The sequence below is a fragment of the Podarcis bocagei genome (genome assembly GCF_964188305.1).
Source record: "Podarcis bocagei genome assembly, chromosome: 16".
Taxonomy (NCBI): Eukaryota; Metazoa; Chordata; class Lepidosauria; order Squamata; family Lacertidae; genus Podarcis; species Podarcis bocagei.
This window is the reverse complement of record NC_138142.1, coordinates 36,309,413-36,323,901: the sequence shown is the minus strand read 5'-3', so window position 1 is coordinate 36,323,901 and position 14,489 is coordinate 36,309,413. Positions and strand designations below refer to the sequence as shown.

Sequence of the window (14,489 nt, the reverse complement as noted above, 5' to 3'; positions counted from 1 at the left end):
AGATGCTTGGCACGACCCAACTGTAGCTAATGCTAGTCCTACTCAGAGTAAGGTAAAGGTAAAGGGACCCCTGACCATTAGGTCCAGTCGCGGACGACTCTGGGGTTGCGGCGCTCATCTTGCTTTACTGGCCAAGGGAGCCGGCGGACAGCTTCTGGGTCATGTGGCCACCAGGACTAAGCCACTTCTGGCGAACTAGAGCAGCGCATGGAAACGCCATTTACCTTCCCGCCGGAGCGGTACCTATTTATCTACTTGCACTGGCGTGCTTTCAAACTGCTAGGTTGGCAGGAGCTGGGACAGAGCAACGGGAGCTCACCCCATTGAGGGGATTCGAACCGCCGACCTTCTGATCAGCAAGCCCTAGGCTCTGTGGTTTAACCCACAACGCCACCCGCGTCCCATGGCTTCCTTATATTTGACAGTAAACCATTCTTATTTTTGCCTTAAACCCCCTGTCGCGAAACACGCCCATGGAGCGTCTAGCAACACGGCCCATGTCACTGACAGGGAAAAAGTCTGCAGCCTGATGAAAATGTGTCACGCCAATGAATAAATCAGCACCCGCCAGCATAAGGCTCCGGAGATGGGCACAAGAGGCAAGCAGCAGGGAGATGTCAAGGAGACAGGAGGCTTTTAACTCTGGGTGAAAGATAAAAAGATGGAAGGGGGGTGGGAGAGAGCAGAAGGCCCTCCCTCCATACTTTGTGAACTTTAATTAAAAGCAAGAGCCAGCCGAGCGGAGGAGGCAGCCGCCTCGCACACTCATCAGCTGGCTGTCACCCCGACAGCTCCGACGCAGCCAAGGGTCTCCAGCGCACAGCTGGACGGGCTCGGCACGCAGCTCATTTCCTGCGAGGGGGGCCAGGAGAGGCATTCTTTGAGAGGCTTCAGAAGAGGGCGGCTGCTCGGCAGACCCAATCCGCGTCCAGAGCAAGGAGGGCGAAAGGGGGGGAACACGGCTTGGCGGCACAGCATCTGCCTTGAGCCCAGAAGGTCCCAGGTTCAAGACCCCTAATGGCATCCTCTAGGAGAGACCCCCTGCCTGAAGCCCCGGAGAGCTGTTGCCTGTCAGCGTGGGTGATACTGAGTTAGAGAGGCCAAACAATAATAATAATAATAATAATAATAATTTATTATTTATACCCCGCCCATCTGGCTGAGTTTCCGCAGCCACTCTGGGCGGCTCCCAATCAGTGTTAAAAACAGTACAGCATTACATATTAAAAACTTCCCTGAACAGGGCTGCCTTCAGATGTCTTCTGAATGTCAGGTAATTATTTATCTCTTTGACATCTGATGGGAGGGCATTCCACAGGGCGGGTGCCACTACTGAGAAGGCCCTCTGTCTGGTTCCCTGTAGCCTCACTTCTCGCAATGAGGGAACCGCCAGAAGGCCCTCGGTGCTGAATCTCAGTGTCCGGGCTGAACGATGGGGGTGGAGACGCTCCTTCAGGTATTGTCTGACTTGCCAAAGGCAGCTTCTTCTGAAGGCAGCCCTGTTTGGTGAATTTTTTAATGTTTGATGTCTTTATCGTGCTTTTAATATTCTGCTGGGAGCCTCCCAGAGTGGCTGGGGAAACGCAGCCAGATGGGCAGGGTATAAATAATACATTATTATTATTATTATTATTATTATTATTATTATTATTATTACTTCTGTCCCTAAGGGAGAGCAGTGCCCCTTCAATCTTAGTTGTAGAGGGGAGAAGAGGCGGTGCTCAAGATGTAAGAAGTAAGCACACCAAGAACTCAGGCCAATGTAAGTTTCAATAGTGGGAGTGGTCCCTGCTCACAAGTCAATAGTAACAACAACTAATAATAATAATAATAATAATAATTTATTATTTTTACCCCGCCCATCTGGCTCCATTCAAAAGTATGTATTCTGACAAGAATTACAAACTCAAATAGAGATCACAAATTTGAGGTTCTGGGGCTCAACCCAACCCCAACCAGCCCCCTTCCCAGGGTGACCAACAAGAAAGAGATATGCAGAAACCCTAACTTCAGCGGCACAGTGGCGCCATCAGGGCAGCAGAAGGAGGAGCAGGGGTCCCAAGTGCAACAGTGGGGCTGGACTATCACTTTTGAAGGAAGTGAAACAAAACAAGGGAATCAGAAGCGGAAAGGTACCAATTCTGTCTCCCACCTCTCCCAGCCTTCTGGGCACAGGGTTGCATCCAACTAAAATATCTACTCATTGAGTAAGCCCATTGGAACCAATGGAGCTAAGTTTGTCATGTCTGTGGAGTTCCATGGGTCTGCTCTGAGTAGGACTGGCATAGGATACAGCCCCCTAAGGCATTTCAGAGCGAAAAACGAGGGCCCTTACCTTCTGCGCTTGAGCAGGCTCCGTGAGGATCAGCATGAAAAGGCCCAGGCATATCTCTTCGTGCTGAGGGGCTCCTTTGCACACCTGGAGGAGCAAGACTGGAAGGTTTATCTAACGGCAGGCCAAACCTCAGAGGGAAGGTGCGGGGAGAGGGAGGAAGGAATCCGTAGAGCAAGCAAGGACTCCCAAAGAGAGCAACAATTTAAAATAAAATCAAGATGCTTTCAGAGTCCTTCCAAGCTGACTTCAATTAAGGATGCCTGGAAGCAAATTGTTTATTTTTATTTATTTAAATAATTTTTTATTTGCTTTTCTGTTTGATCATATCATCAACACCTACTGTGTTACAATCAGACACAGGATAATAAGAGAAGGCGGAAATAACATAAATATAAGACATATGTGTTTAAATAATAATTTATTTAACTCTCATAAACCTTAACTTGTACTCCCCTCCCATTCTTTCCTTGGTTTCCTATCTATCTTTTCAAATGCTATCTTTTCTTACTCCACTAAGTTGTTTTCATTACCTTACACTATCCCACTTTGCAACATCTACCGCCGAGTATTTTTCGTCAGCCTGTTGCGCTTATTTTCTTATTGTGATATTTTCCCCCATATAATCTAAATATATAATGTCTGTCTTCTTTCAAATTCTTATCATCTTTATTCCTTAATCTGTTTGTCATGCTGGCAAGTTCTATATATACTCTCCTATTTTAAGGTGCCAATCATTTATTTTATTTAAAGAAGTTGTAAACTGGAAATATTGTGGCGGCGGTACAAAAAAAAGAGAGGAGAAATTAAAAACAGAACGGAAAGCTAAAACAGTTAAGAGCGCGTTAAATCCATCTGTTAAAGCAGCAGGAACAATATTCAACGCTGAAAATAGGCTGAATTTTCATTATTTTAAATAAAAAGCCTTAAGGGGGCTCCGTAAAGAGCTTCTCCGTAAATAGCTTCCCCAATGGGAATCCCACAAGCAAGACCCAAGTGCAACAGCAGCGTTGCCTGCTTGCGATACCCAACAGAGGCACATCACACTGGAAGAGGAACAAAGCCATTGTGGCTGAAAGCCACAGACGGCCTTCTTCTCCACCACGAACTTCTCCGATCTGGTTACAGATAGGTAGCCGTGTTGGTCTGCCATAGTCAAAATAAAAAAATTCCTTCCAGTAGCACCTTAAAGACCAACTAAGTTAGTTCTTGGTATGAGCTTTCGTGTGCATGCACACTTCTTCAGATACACTGAAACAGAAGTTGCCAGATCCTTCTATATAGTGAGAAGGTGGGGAGGGGTATTACTCAGAAGGGTGGTGGGAATGGGAGATTGGCAGGTAGCTGAGATGAGCCTGTTGATGACTCTTAACGACTGCAATAGGTCTTCCAGGAAAAGGCAAGGGGTGAGAAGGTGAAAAATGGCTTAGTCATGTATAATGAGATAAGAATCCAATGTCTTTGTTCAGACCAGGTCTCTCCATGGTTTAAAGTTTGGTAATGAGTTGCAATTCAGCAGCTTCTCTTTCCAGTCTATTTCTGAAATTCCTTTGTAGTAAAACAGCTACTTTGAGATCTTCTGAAGTTCTGAAGAAGTGTGCATGCACACGAAAGCTCATACCAAGAACTAACTTAGTTGGTCTTTAAGGTGCTACTGGAAGGAATTTTTTTATTTCTCCGATCTGGTAAGAACACAAGAGGCCTGCAGCTGCATCAGGTCAATGGCCCATCTAGTCCAACATCCTGTTGTCACAGGTTCGTCTCCCCAGTTGCAAGACCTGAGCACAGCAGCAGCAGTTCTGCCCACTGGCGATTCCTGGCAACTCGTAGTCAGAGGCAGGCTCCCTTCGACAGCGGAGGCAGAGCACAGCCATTGAGGTTAGCAAATGGAGCCATCAGCCCCTCTCGGATGCAAGAGGCAGGGCTTTTGCGGCGACCCTCTGCAAGGCGACTCCAGCACTGAGATACTCACGTGAGCGTTCAGGGCGTCGTTGGCTTCCCTCTCGGAGACCCCGCCAGTCAGCGATGTTACGGTGCCCATGCATCTTTCGAGCCTCTGAAAAAATGGATAAAGGAAAAAATGGGTGAAAGGTGTTGAAAAGCGTGAATGTAGAGGCCCAGGGGTTGACCAATGGTTTGTCGTCCCAGGTGAGTGGGGGTGAGGGGAGCCTGTTACGCTTATTTTCCTGCCCTGTTTTCCAGATCATCTCTATCCTAACATGTAGATATAAATCCCTCTTTCTTATCCTTTCGCTTCACAAGGTTATTCTAGACTTAGCCAGATTTCTGTTCTCGAACCTTGACTTTTAAGGTATTCATTTAGGCACTCCCATTTTTTTTTTACTTCACTTTTTGGTTTTTGTCTTATTACGTCTGTCAATTTGGCTAATTCTAAGTATTCTGAAAGCTTACATAAACACTCTCCCCTAGTGGGTAACTGATTCCCTTTCCAATACTTAGCCACCAGGATTCTTGCTGCAGACGTCGCATGTAGGAAAAGTTTAGTTTTGTCTTTTGGAATATCATCATTTAAAATTCCTAAAGGGAATGCCTCTGGCATTTACTATATGATATTCTTAGTATTTTATTTCTTCGTGGATCATGCTCCAAAATTTCCCAATTTCGGGGCATGTCCACCACATATGGTAGAAGGTTCCTTTTTGTTTCTTACAGACAGCTACTTCTGCTCACCTGGGGCAAGCAAAACTTGTCTCCAAGCAACCAGACAGGGAAGTTTCATCCAAAGTTAGTTCTTTTAGGCTGCTACAAATGATGAACACAGGGAGTTTTTTTTAATGTTTATGTTTTTTCAAGTATAAGGGAAGAGTTAAAGGGAAAAGAAGAAGTCCTAGACACACCCCATGGGAACAATTGCAAGAGATATTCAATAAAAAAATACTTATTAAAACATATGTTTAATAAGAGAATCTGTCCATAGCCTTCTTTGAGTTATGGTTATCATCATCATCATCATTATTAATTAAATTTGCATACTGCCCTTCATCTGAAGATCACAGGGCAGTTCACAACATAAAAATACAAAACAAGAACACAAAATACATTATGAAACAAAAGCAAACCACAAATTCCCCTCCCACAAACGCATAGAACGGTTCTAGAGAAACACCTCTGCCTGGTGCCTAAAGATATAGAATCATAGAGTTGGAAGAGACCACAAGGGCCATCGAGTCCAACCCCCTGCCAAGCAGGAAACACCATAGGAGCACTCCTGACATATGGTTGTCAAGCCTCTGCTTAAAGACCTCCAAAAAAGGAGACTCCACCACACTCCTTGGCAGCAAATTCCACTGTTGAACAGCTCTTACTGTCAGGAAGTGCTTCCTAATGTTTAGGTGGAATCTTCTTTCTTGTAGTTTGGATCCATTGCTCCGTGTCCGCTTCTCTGGAGCAGCAGAAAACAACCTTTCTCATATAGATGGGGAGAGCATTCCACAAATGGGGAGCCCACCCAGAGAAGGACCATTCTCGTTTTAACGCGATCCGGTCCTCTCGTGCAGGAGCTAGACAAAGACCTCAGGTGATGATCACAGGGTCGGGGTTGTTGCATATGGGGAGACGTAGTCCTTGAGCTATTGTTGTCCTGAGCCATTTAAGGCTTCATATGTCAGAGCCAGCACTTGATTTGGGTCTGGAAACTGTCATCTAGTGCGGTTGGACCAGGATTGGCATTTGCCACAGTGAGCAACCTGGCTGATGAATTCTGCACTGGTTGAAGTTTCCAGACTGTCTTCAGATGCAGTAATCTAGCCTAGAGCTTACCAGAGCAAAGAAAACAGAAGTTAAACGATCCCTCTCCAGATAAGCTGGGCCACCAACTGAAGCTCATGGAGGGCACTCAATGCCACGGAGGCCACCTGAGTCTCATGCAACAGCAAAGGATCTAGGCTACGTACCCCCACTTTCAAAGGGAGTGTAACTCCATCAAGAGCAGGCAAGCTCCCACCCATGCAGTCTAGGGAACCACCCACTAACTGTGCCTCAGTTTTATCTGGACTGAGCTTCAGTTTGTTGGCTCTCATCCAGCCCATTACAGAGGCAAGACAATGGTCCAGCACCACTGCCTCACCTGCAGACATAAAGGAGAAGTAGAGCTGTGTGTCATATTGCTGATGACAACATACTCCAAAGCTCAGCAGTTCCATGTGGATGTTAAACAGCACAGGAGATAAAACGGAACCCCACATTGAAAGCTCCACAGGGCTGAAGAACACTCCCCAAGCATCACCCTCTGGAAACGACCATCCAATAGGGCTTGAATCACCGTAAAGTGGTGCCACACAGCCCTATATTTCAGCCTCCCCAGAAATATACCATGGTCAATGAATGGTACTGGCAGCCGCTGAGAGGTCAAGGAAAATTAACCTACAATCCCACTGTCTCTCTCCCGACAGAGGTCACCATACAGAGAAACCAAAGCAGCTTCTGTGCCAAAACCAGGCCTAAACCCCAACTGAAATGGATCTAGGAAATCAGTTTCATCCTACAGTGCCTGGATCACCTGCTCAAGAACCTTGCCCAAGAAGGGGAGACTGGCAACTGGTCAGTAATTACTTAGATTTTCTGAATCCAGGGAGGGTTTCTTAAGGACTGGTCTTCTCGTTGCCTCCTCCCAAGTCGGGAGAGGACCACCACCTCAGGCAAGGAGGAATTAATCATGTCCCTGGCCCAGCCAGCGATCCCTTCCCTGCCGGTTTTTATCAGCCAAAAGGGGTGAGAGTTCAGAGCGCAAGAGGTCGCCCTGACCAACTGAAGCACCTTGTCCACATCTTGAGCCTTACCAATCAAAACTCACTCAACAAGACCAGACAGTGCTTGAGACACCCTTGAGATTCATCTGCTGAAACAGCAGAGTCAAGGTCCCGGTGGATGCAAGCAATTTTAACCTCAAAGTGCTTTGCAAACAAGTCAAAGCCTTCGGGCCTGACTGTTAAAGGCCCCGCACCACCCGGAAAAGCTCTGCCAGACGGAACAATGAGGATACAACGGAGGCAGCAATAATAAATAATAATAATAATAATAATAATAATAATAATAATAATAATAATAATAATAATAATAATAATAATTTATTTATACCCCGCCCATCTGGATGGGTTTCCCCGGCCACTCTGGGCGGCTTCCAACAGAACACTAAAATACAATAACCTATTAAACATTAAAAGCTTCCCTAAACAGGGCTGCCTTCAGATGTCTTCTAAAAGTTTGGTAGTTCTTTTTCTCTTTGACATCTGATGGGAGGGCTTTCCATAGGGCAGGTGCCACTACCGAGAAGGCCCTCTGCCTGGTTCCCTGTAACTTGGCTTCTCATAGCGAGGGAACCGCCAGAAGGCCCTCAGTGCTGGACCTTAGTGTCCAGGCAGAACGATGGGGGTGGAGACGCTCCTTCAGGTATACTGGATGGAGCAAAGTACACCTTATTTGCTGCCTTGACTGACACTAGGTAGGCTCGATGGTGAGCCAGTGTTTGATTACATTCAACCAGAGTTTTTCTCCAATTGCGTCCAAGCCGCCTCCCAGCTTGTTTCCTCACTCTGAGCTCTGAAGTATACCAGGGAGCCAAGTGGGCTCCACAGAGAAGGAGAGGGGGCTCAGGAGGGATTTTGTCAACAGCATGAACCATCCGGATGTTCCACAAGTCAGCCAGGGCTTTTAAAGCAGCATCGGTCACATCAGCCGAGAAATCACCCAGGGCCGTCTGGAAACCCAACGGCTCCATCAGCCTCCGAGGGTGGACCTTCCCCATAAGTTCCCCACCTCTGCAAAGGGAGAAAGGTGTTCAGATCCAGAATCTCAACAGGAACTGATCTGACCATGACAAGGGACTGATGCAAATATCCCCCCATTTTCAGATTACCCTCTTCCTGCCCAGCCAAGAAAACAAGTGTGACCTGCCACATGCGTTGGGCTGATGACGTGTTGGGATAGCCCCATGGTTGTCACGGCTGCCGTGAAGTCCTGAGCCACCCATGAGCTAACTGCTTTGGCATGGATCTTGGAAGCCCCCCAACACCAGCAGTCTGGGAGTCCTCAACACCAGCTGTCAGCTCAGGCAGGCAGTAAACCAGCAGAATTGCCCTGGCTACCCAACACCAGGAACGAACACTCTGGACTCAGCTGGGCAGAGAGCGCGCAGAATCTCTACAGGGCTGCATCAACTACAGTCTGCTAGTTTGCCCGTTAAAGCGAATCCCCATAAAATGCTGCCCAGAAATGGACACAGTATTTGAGGTGGGAACTGACCAAGGCAGAAGAGACTAGTACTATTATTTTCCTTGCTCTGGAAACACTACTTCTTCTGTTGATGCAGCCTAGAAATGCATTTGCTTGTTTTTGCTCCCTGGGATGAAGAGGAAGCGACTCTAGTTTCCCAGCCCTTGTGATCTCAGCCATTGAGAATCAAGCCAGTTTCTCTATTGGGGGGGGGGAGTGGGTTTGACAGGGAAAACACCACGTGCATGCCAAGAGCTAGAAACATATGTCATTTGTCACCCGCGTGTCTGTGTTGGGAATGGGGGGGGGGTTAGCAAATCCAAGGTCTTTCCCCATAGATCTTTTTCCTGCTGCTGGAAGGGCCTCATCAAAGCGCCCTTTGATGTCCCTAAGTTGTGACAGCTGAAATGAGAGAGGACACCCAAAGTCCCTGCCGTCTCCTCCTCAGGAGACCCCAGGGGCCGCCATAATTTCAATGTGGCCCCTCCTCCGAGTCACACTTCCTAGCGGCTTTCATCCTTTCGAAGGGGGTGAGGAAAATTCTCACCAGGGACAGTAGGGCTGCCGGCTTTGTTGAAAAGGAGCAGCGAGCAAGTCTTCGCCTCCCACCCCAGCTGGCCAGCCTGCACACACACACACACACACAGGCCCATTAATATTGCAGAGAGTGTGCCCTGCATGTCGTGGTCAGAGCATGCAAGGAAAGGAGTCAGGGGCCGACCACGGGGTGACACCCCACTCTGCGTGAGTGATGGTGTTTGCAAGCTTTTAAGTCGCTTCTATGTCCTACCTTGCCGCAACAGCGGTGCGCAACGAGGGAATGTTATTTGCAAAAAAGACCAGGAGGAACTAAGAAACACGAAACCTGATGCCACGCCTCTGGAAGGAGAACCTAGCCAGCCTGCTGTGGATTTGTCTAACCTTCCCTTAAAGCCTCACAAGTTAGCAGTGGCAGTGAATCCCACAGTTTAGTTACGGACTGTGTGTAGAAGGACTTTCTGTAATCTGCCGACACTCAGCTGCTAGTGCAATGAGAGAGACGACCTTTTCCCTATCAACTTTCTCCATGCGGTGTATAATTTTATAAGCTTCTATCATGTGACATACGCATTGTTTCGAATGTAGAATTGCAAGGAGAACCCTGCAGCTGGGAGTCAGCCAATGGCCCATCTAGTCCAGTTATCCTCACCTGTGATTGGTACTGAAAGGTATACTGCCTCCGACAGGGGAGGAAAAGCACAGCCACTGTGGCAGAAGACTCTGATCTAGTCTGGCATCCTGTTCCCACAGTGGTGAGCCGGACACTTCTGCAGAGAGTTCCCTGGGAAGTGGGATTGATTTTTAAGCCATTGTGAATTGTAGGGGGGGGGGGGATAAGGGTCTTGTAACAACTCTCAGCGCACTTAACTACAACTCCCAGAATTCCTTAAGGGAAGGCACAACTGTTGAAAGTGGTATCATCCCAGCACTTTAAATGGATGGTCTGAATGCAGCCTAGGCTCCGCTCAGTCGACCCATTGAAATGAATGGACATGACTAACTTAGGCCTATTAATTTCAATGAAGTCATGTCCATTCATTTCAATGAACCTATCCACACTGAGCAGAACAATGGTCACATTTTAAGCGCCATGATACCATTTTAAACAGCCATGGTTTTGCCCAAAGAATTATGGAAGGTGCGGTTTGTTAAGGGTGCTGAAAGGAGACCCCTGTTCCTCTCCCAGAGCTACAGTTCCCATAGTTCCCCGTGAAAAGGGATTGACTGTTAAACCACTCTGAGAACTGTAGTTCTGGAGGGGGAATAAAGGTCTCGTAACAACTCTTGGAGGCCTTGACAAACTACAGCTCCCAGAATTCCTTGGGGGAACCTGTGACGGTTTATAAAGTGGTGCTTTATCTGCATGGAGGGACGCGGGTGGTGCTGTGGGTTAAACTACAGAGCCTAGGACTTGCCGATCAGAAGGTCGGCGGTTTGAATCCCCAAGACGAGGTGAGCTCCCATTGCTCGGTCCCTGCTCCTGCCAACCTAGCAGTTCGAAAGCACAAACTACAAGTAGATAAATAGGTACCACTCCAGCAGGAAGGTTTGCCAGAAGTGGCTTAGTCATGCTGGCCACATGACCCGGAAGCTGTACGCCGGCTCCCTCGGCCAATAAAGCAAGATGAGCACCGCAACCCCAGAGTCAGCCACGACTGGACCTAATGGTCAGGGGTCCCTTTACCTATCTGCATGGTGTGAATGTGGCCTATGACTCCTCCTGATGCTGGCCACTGGGGGCTGCAGCCCCACAGCTCCTGGAGGGCTGGAGCTTCCCTGATCCTTATGCTATCTCCAGTCAGCACACACTCATGGCAAGTCTTTGGTGGTCTCCATGCCTCCACCCCCCAGCTGTGCAAAGGGGAATGCTTCCTTGGTGACGTTTCAAGGTTCCATCCCTCTGAAGTTCCAAGAGCCTTGACGTTTCCGTCTATCTCCACAAGCCAGCCCAAGGCCAAGCTGACATCCGCTTTGGAAAGCTGCGCTGGGATTCTGGAGGTGGCATTTATGCCCCTTGAGTCAGGGCCAGGAGAATTCCAGGGGGAGAGAAAGAGAGCGAGAGAGATAAAATACCCCACCTCCCTTTGAAGACCACGTTTTGATCACTCCACACCACACAGCAGATTTTCAAGGAGCCTTTGGGCCACGGCTGTTTCAAAGGCATCTGTTTTTCATTCGCGCCAAGTTATTAACGCACCGGGTCCAGGAAGGTCAAGAAGAGACCAGAGCTTCCTTGAGTCTTGCCACCCAAAGGAAGCGATAGGCAGGAGTGGATAACTGGGGGAAAGCTGCAGCTGGGCGGGTAGAGCAAATGGTTTGCACGCAGAGCCTCCCAGGACCAGCCGACAGCAGTTCCAAACCCGGCTGGGAGAAAAGCTGGAGAGCCACTGCCAGCCAGTGCAGGAAGTACTGAGGTAGATGGACCAACAGTCTGATTCAACATAAGGCAGCTTTCCATGTGCTAGACCTGGCCATAGTTTGAGGGTGAGAGAATGTGAGCTGATGTGGAAAGATAAGCCTCTGGGCCTCCTCCTCCAACCCATTCCATTATCACAGGTCTCTAGCCTAGGGTGGCAGCCAGGACAGCTGGATTTTGCTACGGCTCCAATCTGGTGGAATGCTCTGTCACAAGAGACTAGGGCCCTGCGGGACCTGACATCTTTCCGCAGGGCCTGCAAGACAGAGTAGTTCCGCCAGGCCTTTGGTCAGGGCGCAGCCTGACTCCCTCCTCTGGCAACCTGCACAGAATTTTGCTTAATTGGTTGCCATCAATTTGATTTAATTAATTTTTATAATGAAATATTTTTAGATTGTGTGACTATTTGACTGTTTGATTATTTGATTGTTGTTAGCCGCCCTGAGCCCGGCTTCGGCTGGGGAGGGCGGGATATAAATAAATATTATTATTATTATTATTATTATTATTATTATTATTATTATTATTATTATTTTGCACACAAGAACCACCTTCCTGGATCTGACCAGAGGCCCATCTAGACCAGCATTCAGTTTCCACCAACCCTACGTCTCTGGGAAGCCCACCAGAAGGACACCATCATCATCATCAAATTTCTTATCACATCTGACTGGGTTGCCCCAGCCACTCTGGATGGCTTCCAACAAAAATACGTGCGGGGAAAAGGGGAAAGTAACAACAACAACATCAAACATTGAAAGCTTCCCAAAACAGGGCTGCCTTCAGATTATGTAGAAAAAATTATATAACTCTTTGACATCTGCTGGGAGGACATTCCACAGGGCGGGTGTGACTACCGAGAAGGCCCTCTGCCTCGTTCCCTTTCACTTTGCTTCTCGCAGTGAGGGAACCGCCAGAAGGCCCTCGGCACTGGACCTCAGTGTCCGGGCTGAACAATGGGGGTGGAGACGCTTCTTCAGGTATACCGGGCCTCTTGGGGTTTTAAAGGGGAGCACCAACACTTTGAATTTTGCATCCTGGATTAGTTGTAGTTTCCCAGTCACCTTCAAAGGTAGCCCCACGTAGAGCGCATTGCAGTAGTCCAAGCGGGAGATAACCAGAGCATGCACCACTCTGGCGAGGCAGTCCGCGGGCAGATAGGGTCTCAGCCTACGTACCAGATGGAGCAGGTAGACAGGTGCCCTGGACACAGAATTGACTGTTACCCCATTCAGGACCAGGGAGTCCCCCCCCACCCGCCCCGCCCCCTGTTCCCCCCAAAAAGTACTTCTGTCTTGTCAGGATTCAATCTCAATCTGTTAGCTGCCATCCATCCTCCAACCACCTCCAGGCACTCACACAGGACCTTCACAGCTTTCACTGGTTCTGATTTATATGAGAAACAAAGCTGGGTACCATCCAAATCTTGATGGATACCCAGTCCAAACCCCCTGGTGATTGCTCCCAGTGGTTTCATATAGATCAGGCTTCCTCAACCTCAGCCCTCCAGATGTTTTGAGACTACAATTCCCATCATCCCTGACCACTGGTCCTGCTAGCTAGGGATCATGGGAGTTGTAGGCCAAAAACATCTGGAGGGCCGAGGTTGAAGAAACCCGATATAGATGTTTAAATGCATGGGGGAGAGGACGGAGCCCTGAGGCAACCCACAAGGGGTCTGAATACTCATCCCCTGACACCACTTTTTGGACACAGCCCAGGAGGAAGGAGCAGAACCACCGTATAACAGTGCCCCAATATGCTGTGGGCTGGACAGGGCAGATGTCCAAGGCCGTTCGATTCAGCACACTGAAGTCAGACACAGAAGTGGGTGGGAATACAGAACCACTACACTCAGGCCTCCCCTGAGCTAATCTCCGAGTCCCAGACTCAAAACATTTGTTCTGGCGAGCTGGCCTCCACTTCACGTCCCCGCTTGTGACATTCAGTTGGCACAGTGGTGAGTAACACACACGCCCCTTACTTGGCGACACCACCAGCCTGAGCCCACCCACCCTAAACCATATTCCCACCCACCCCAAATCAAGATATCACAGGCACAACCAATCACTCCCGAGGCCTGGTATTCTACATGGAAGAAAGTCACGGTGGAGACATGGCCCTTTCTGGCCTAACCTACTTCGCAAGGTCGCTGTACGCAGAAGCCAGCCTTGCAGTTAAGTCCGGGACATTTATGAGCAAACGGGCCCCTAGCCCTTGCGGAAAAGCAACAGCAGAGGTTCCGGCAAATTAAGTGGCTTGAATTGCATCATTTTCCATGTTTGTCAATCTTGTTACTATTTTAGGAACCAAATGTGTTGTACTGTACCCTGGGGTTTGTTTTTGTTTTTTTAAAAAAGTAACAAAAAATAATTCAGGACCATGAGACAAACAATCCTCCCTCTCCAAAAGGCTGTACAATACTTTTTTTAAAAAAAAACTTTCTTATACAGCAATACTGCAGTGAGAGCCCTGCAGGATCAGGCCAAAAGCCCGTCTACTCCACCATCTTGTTCTGACAGTGGCTAAGCAGAGAGACCTAAGCAGAAGCCTCTAGCTGTGGAGGCAAAGCATCGCAATCCTGGCTAGTATAGAATCATAGAATCATAGAGTTGGAAGAGACCACAAGGGCCATCGAGTCCAACCCCCTGCCACTGACAGTCTTATCCCCCATGAATTTATCTAATCCTCTTTTAAAGTGACTGGGGAAACCCAGCCAGATGGGCAGGGTATAAATAAATTATTATTATTATTATTATTATTATTATTATTATTATTATTATTATTATTATTATTATCATGTTTACTATTTCCCTAAATACAGTGGTGCCTCGCAAGACGAAAAGAATCTGTTCTGTGATTCTCTTCGTCTAGCAGTTTTTTCGTCTTGCGAAGCAAGCCCATTGACGGATTAGTGGATTAGCGCTATTAGCTGCTGATCGGATCAGCTGATAAGCGGCTTAGCGGCTT

At 48.0% G+C, this 14,489-nt stretch overlaps 1 protein-coding gene across 3 annotated transcripts in view; it reads right to left on the bottom strand.

Moving 5' to 3' along the window:
• INTS3 (integrator complex subunit 3) overlaps positions 1 to 14,489 on the bottom strand; it is a 93,922-nt gene that overhangs the window by 72,435 nt on the left and 6,998 nt on the right. For 2 of the 3 annotated variants that reach the window (XM_081173506.1, XM_081173505.1), the window contains exons 2-3: positions 4,305 to 4,388; positions 2,336 to 2,419 (exon numbers count right to left, since the gene is read on the bottom strand). In XM_081173506.1, the coding sequence (XP_081029632.1) occupies positions 2,336 to 2,419; positions 4,305 to 4,388 (168 nt within the window). Of the gene's footprint in view, positions 1 to 2,335; positions 2,420 to 4,304; positions 4,389 to 14,489 lie in introns of those variants that run through there. The other variant, XM_081173507.1, reaches the window with a different exon arrangement.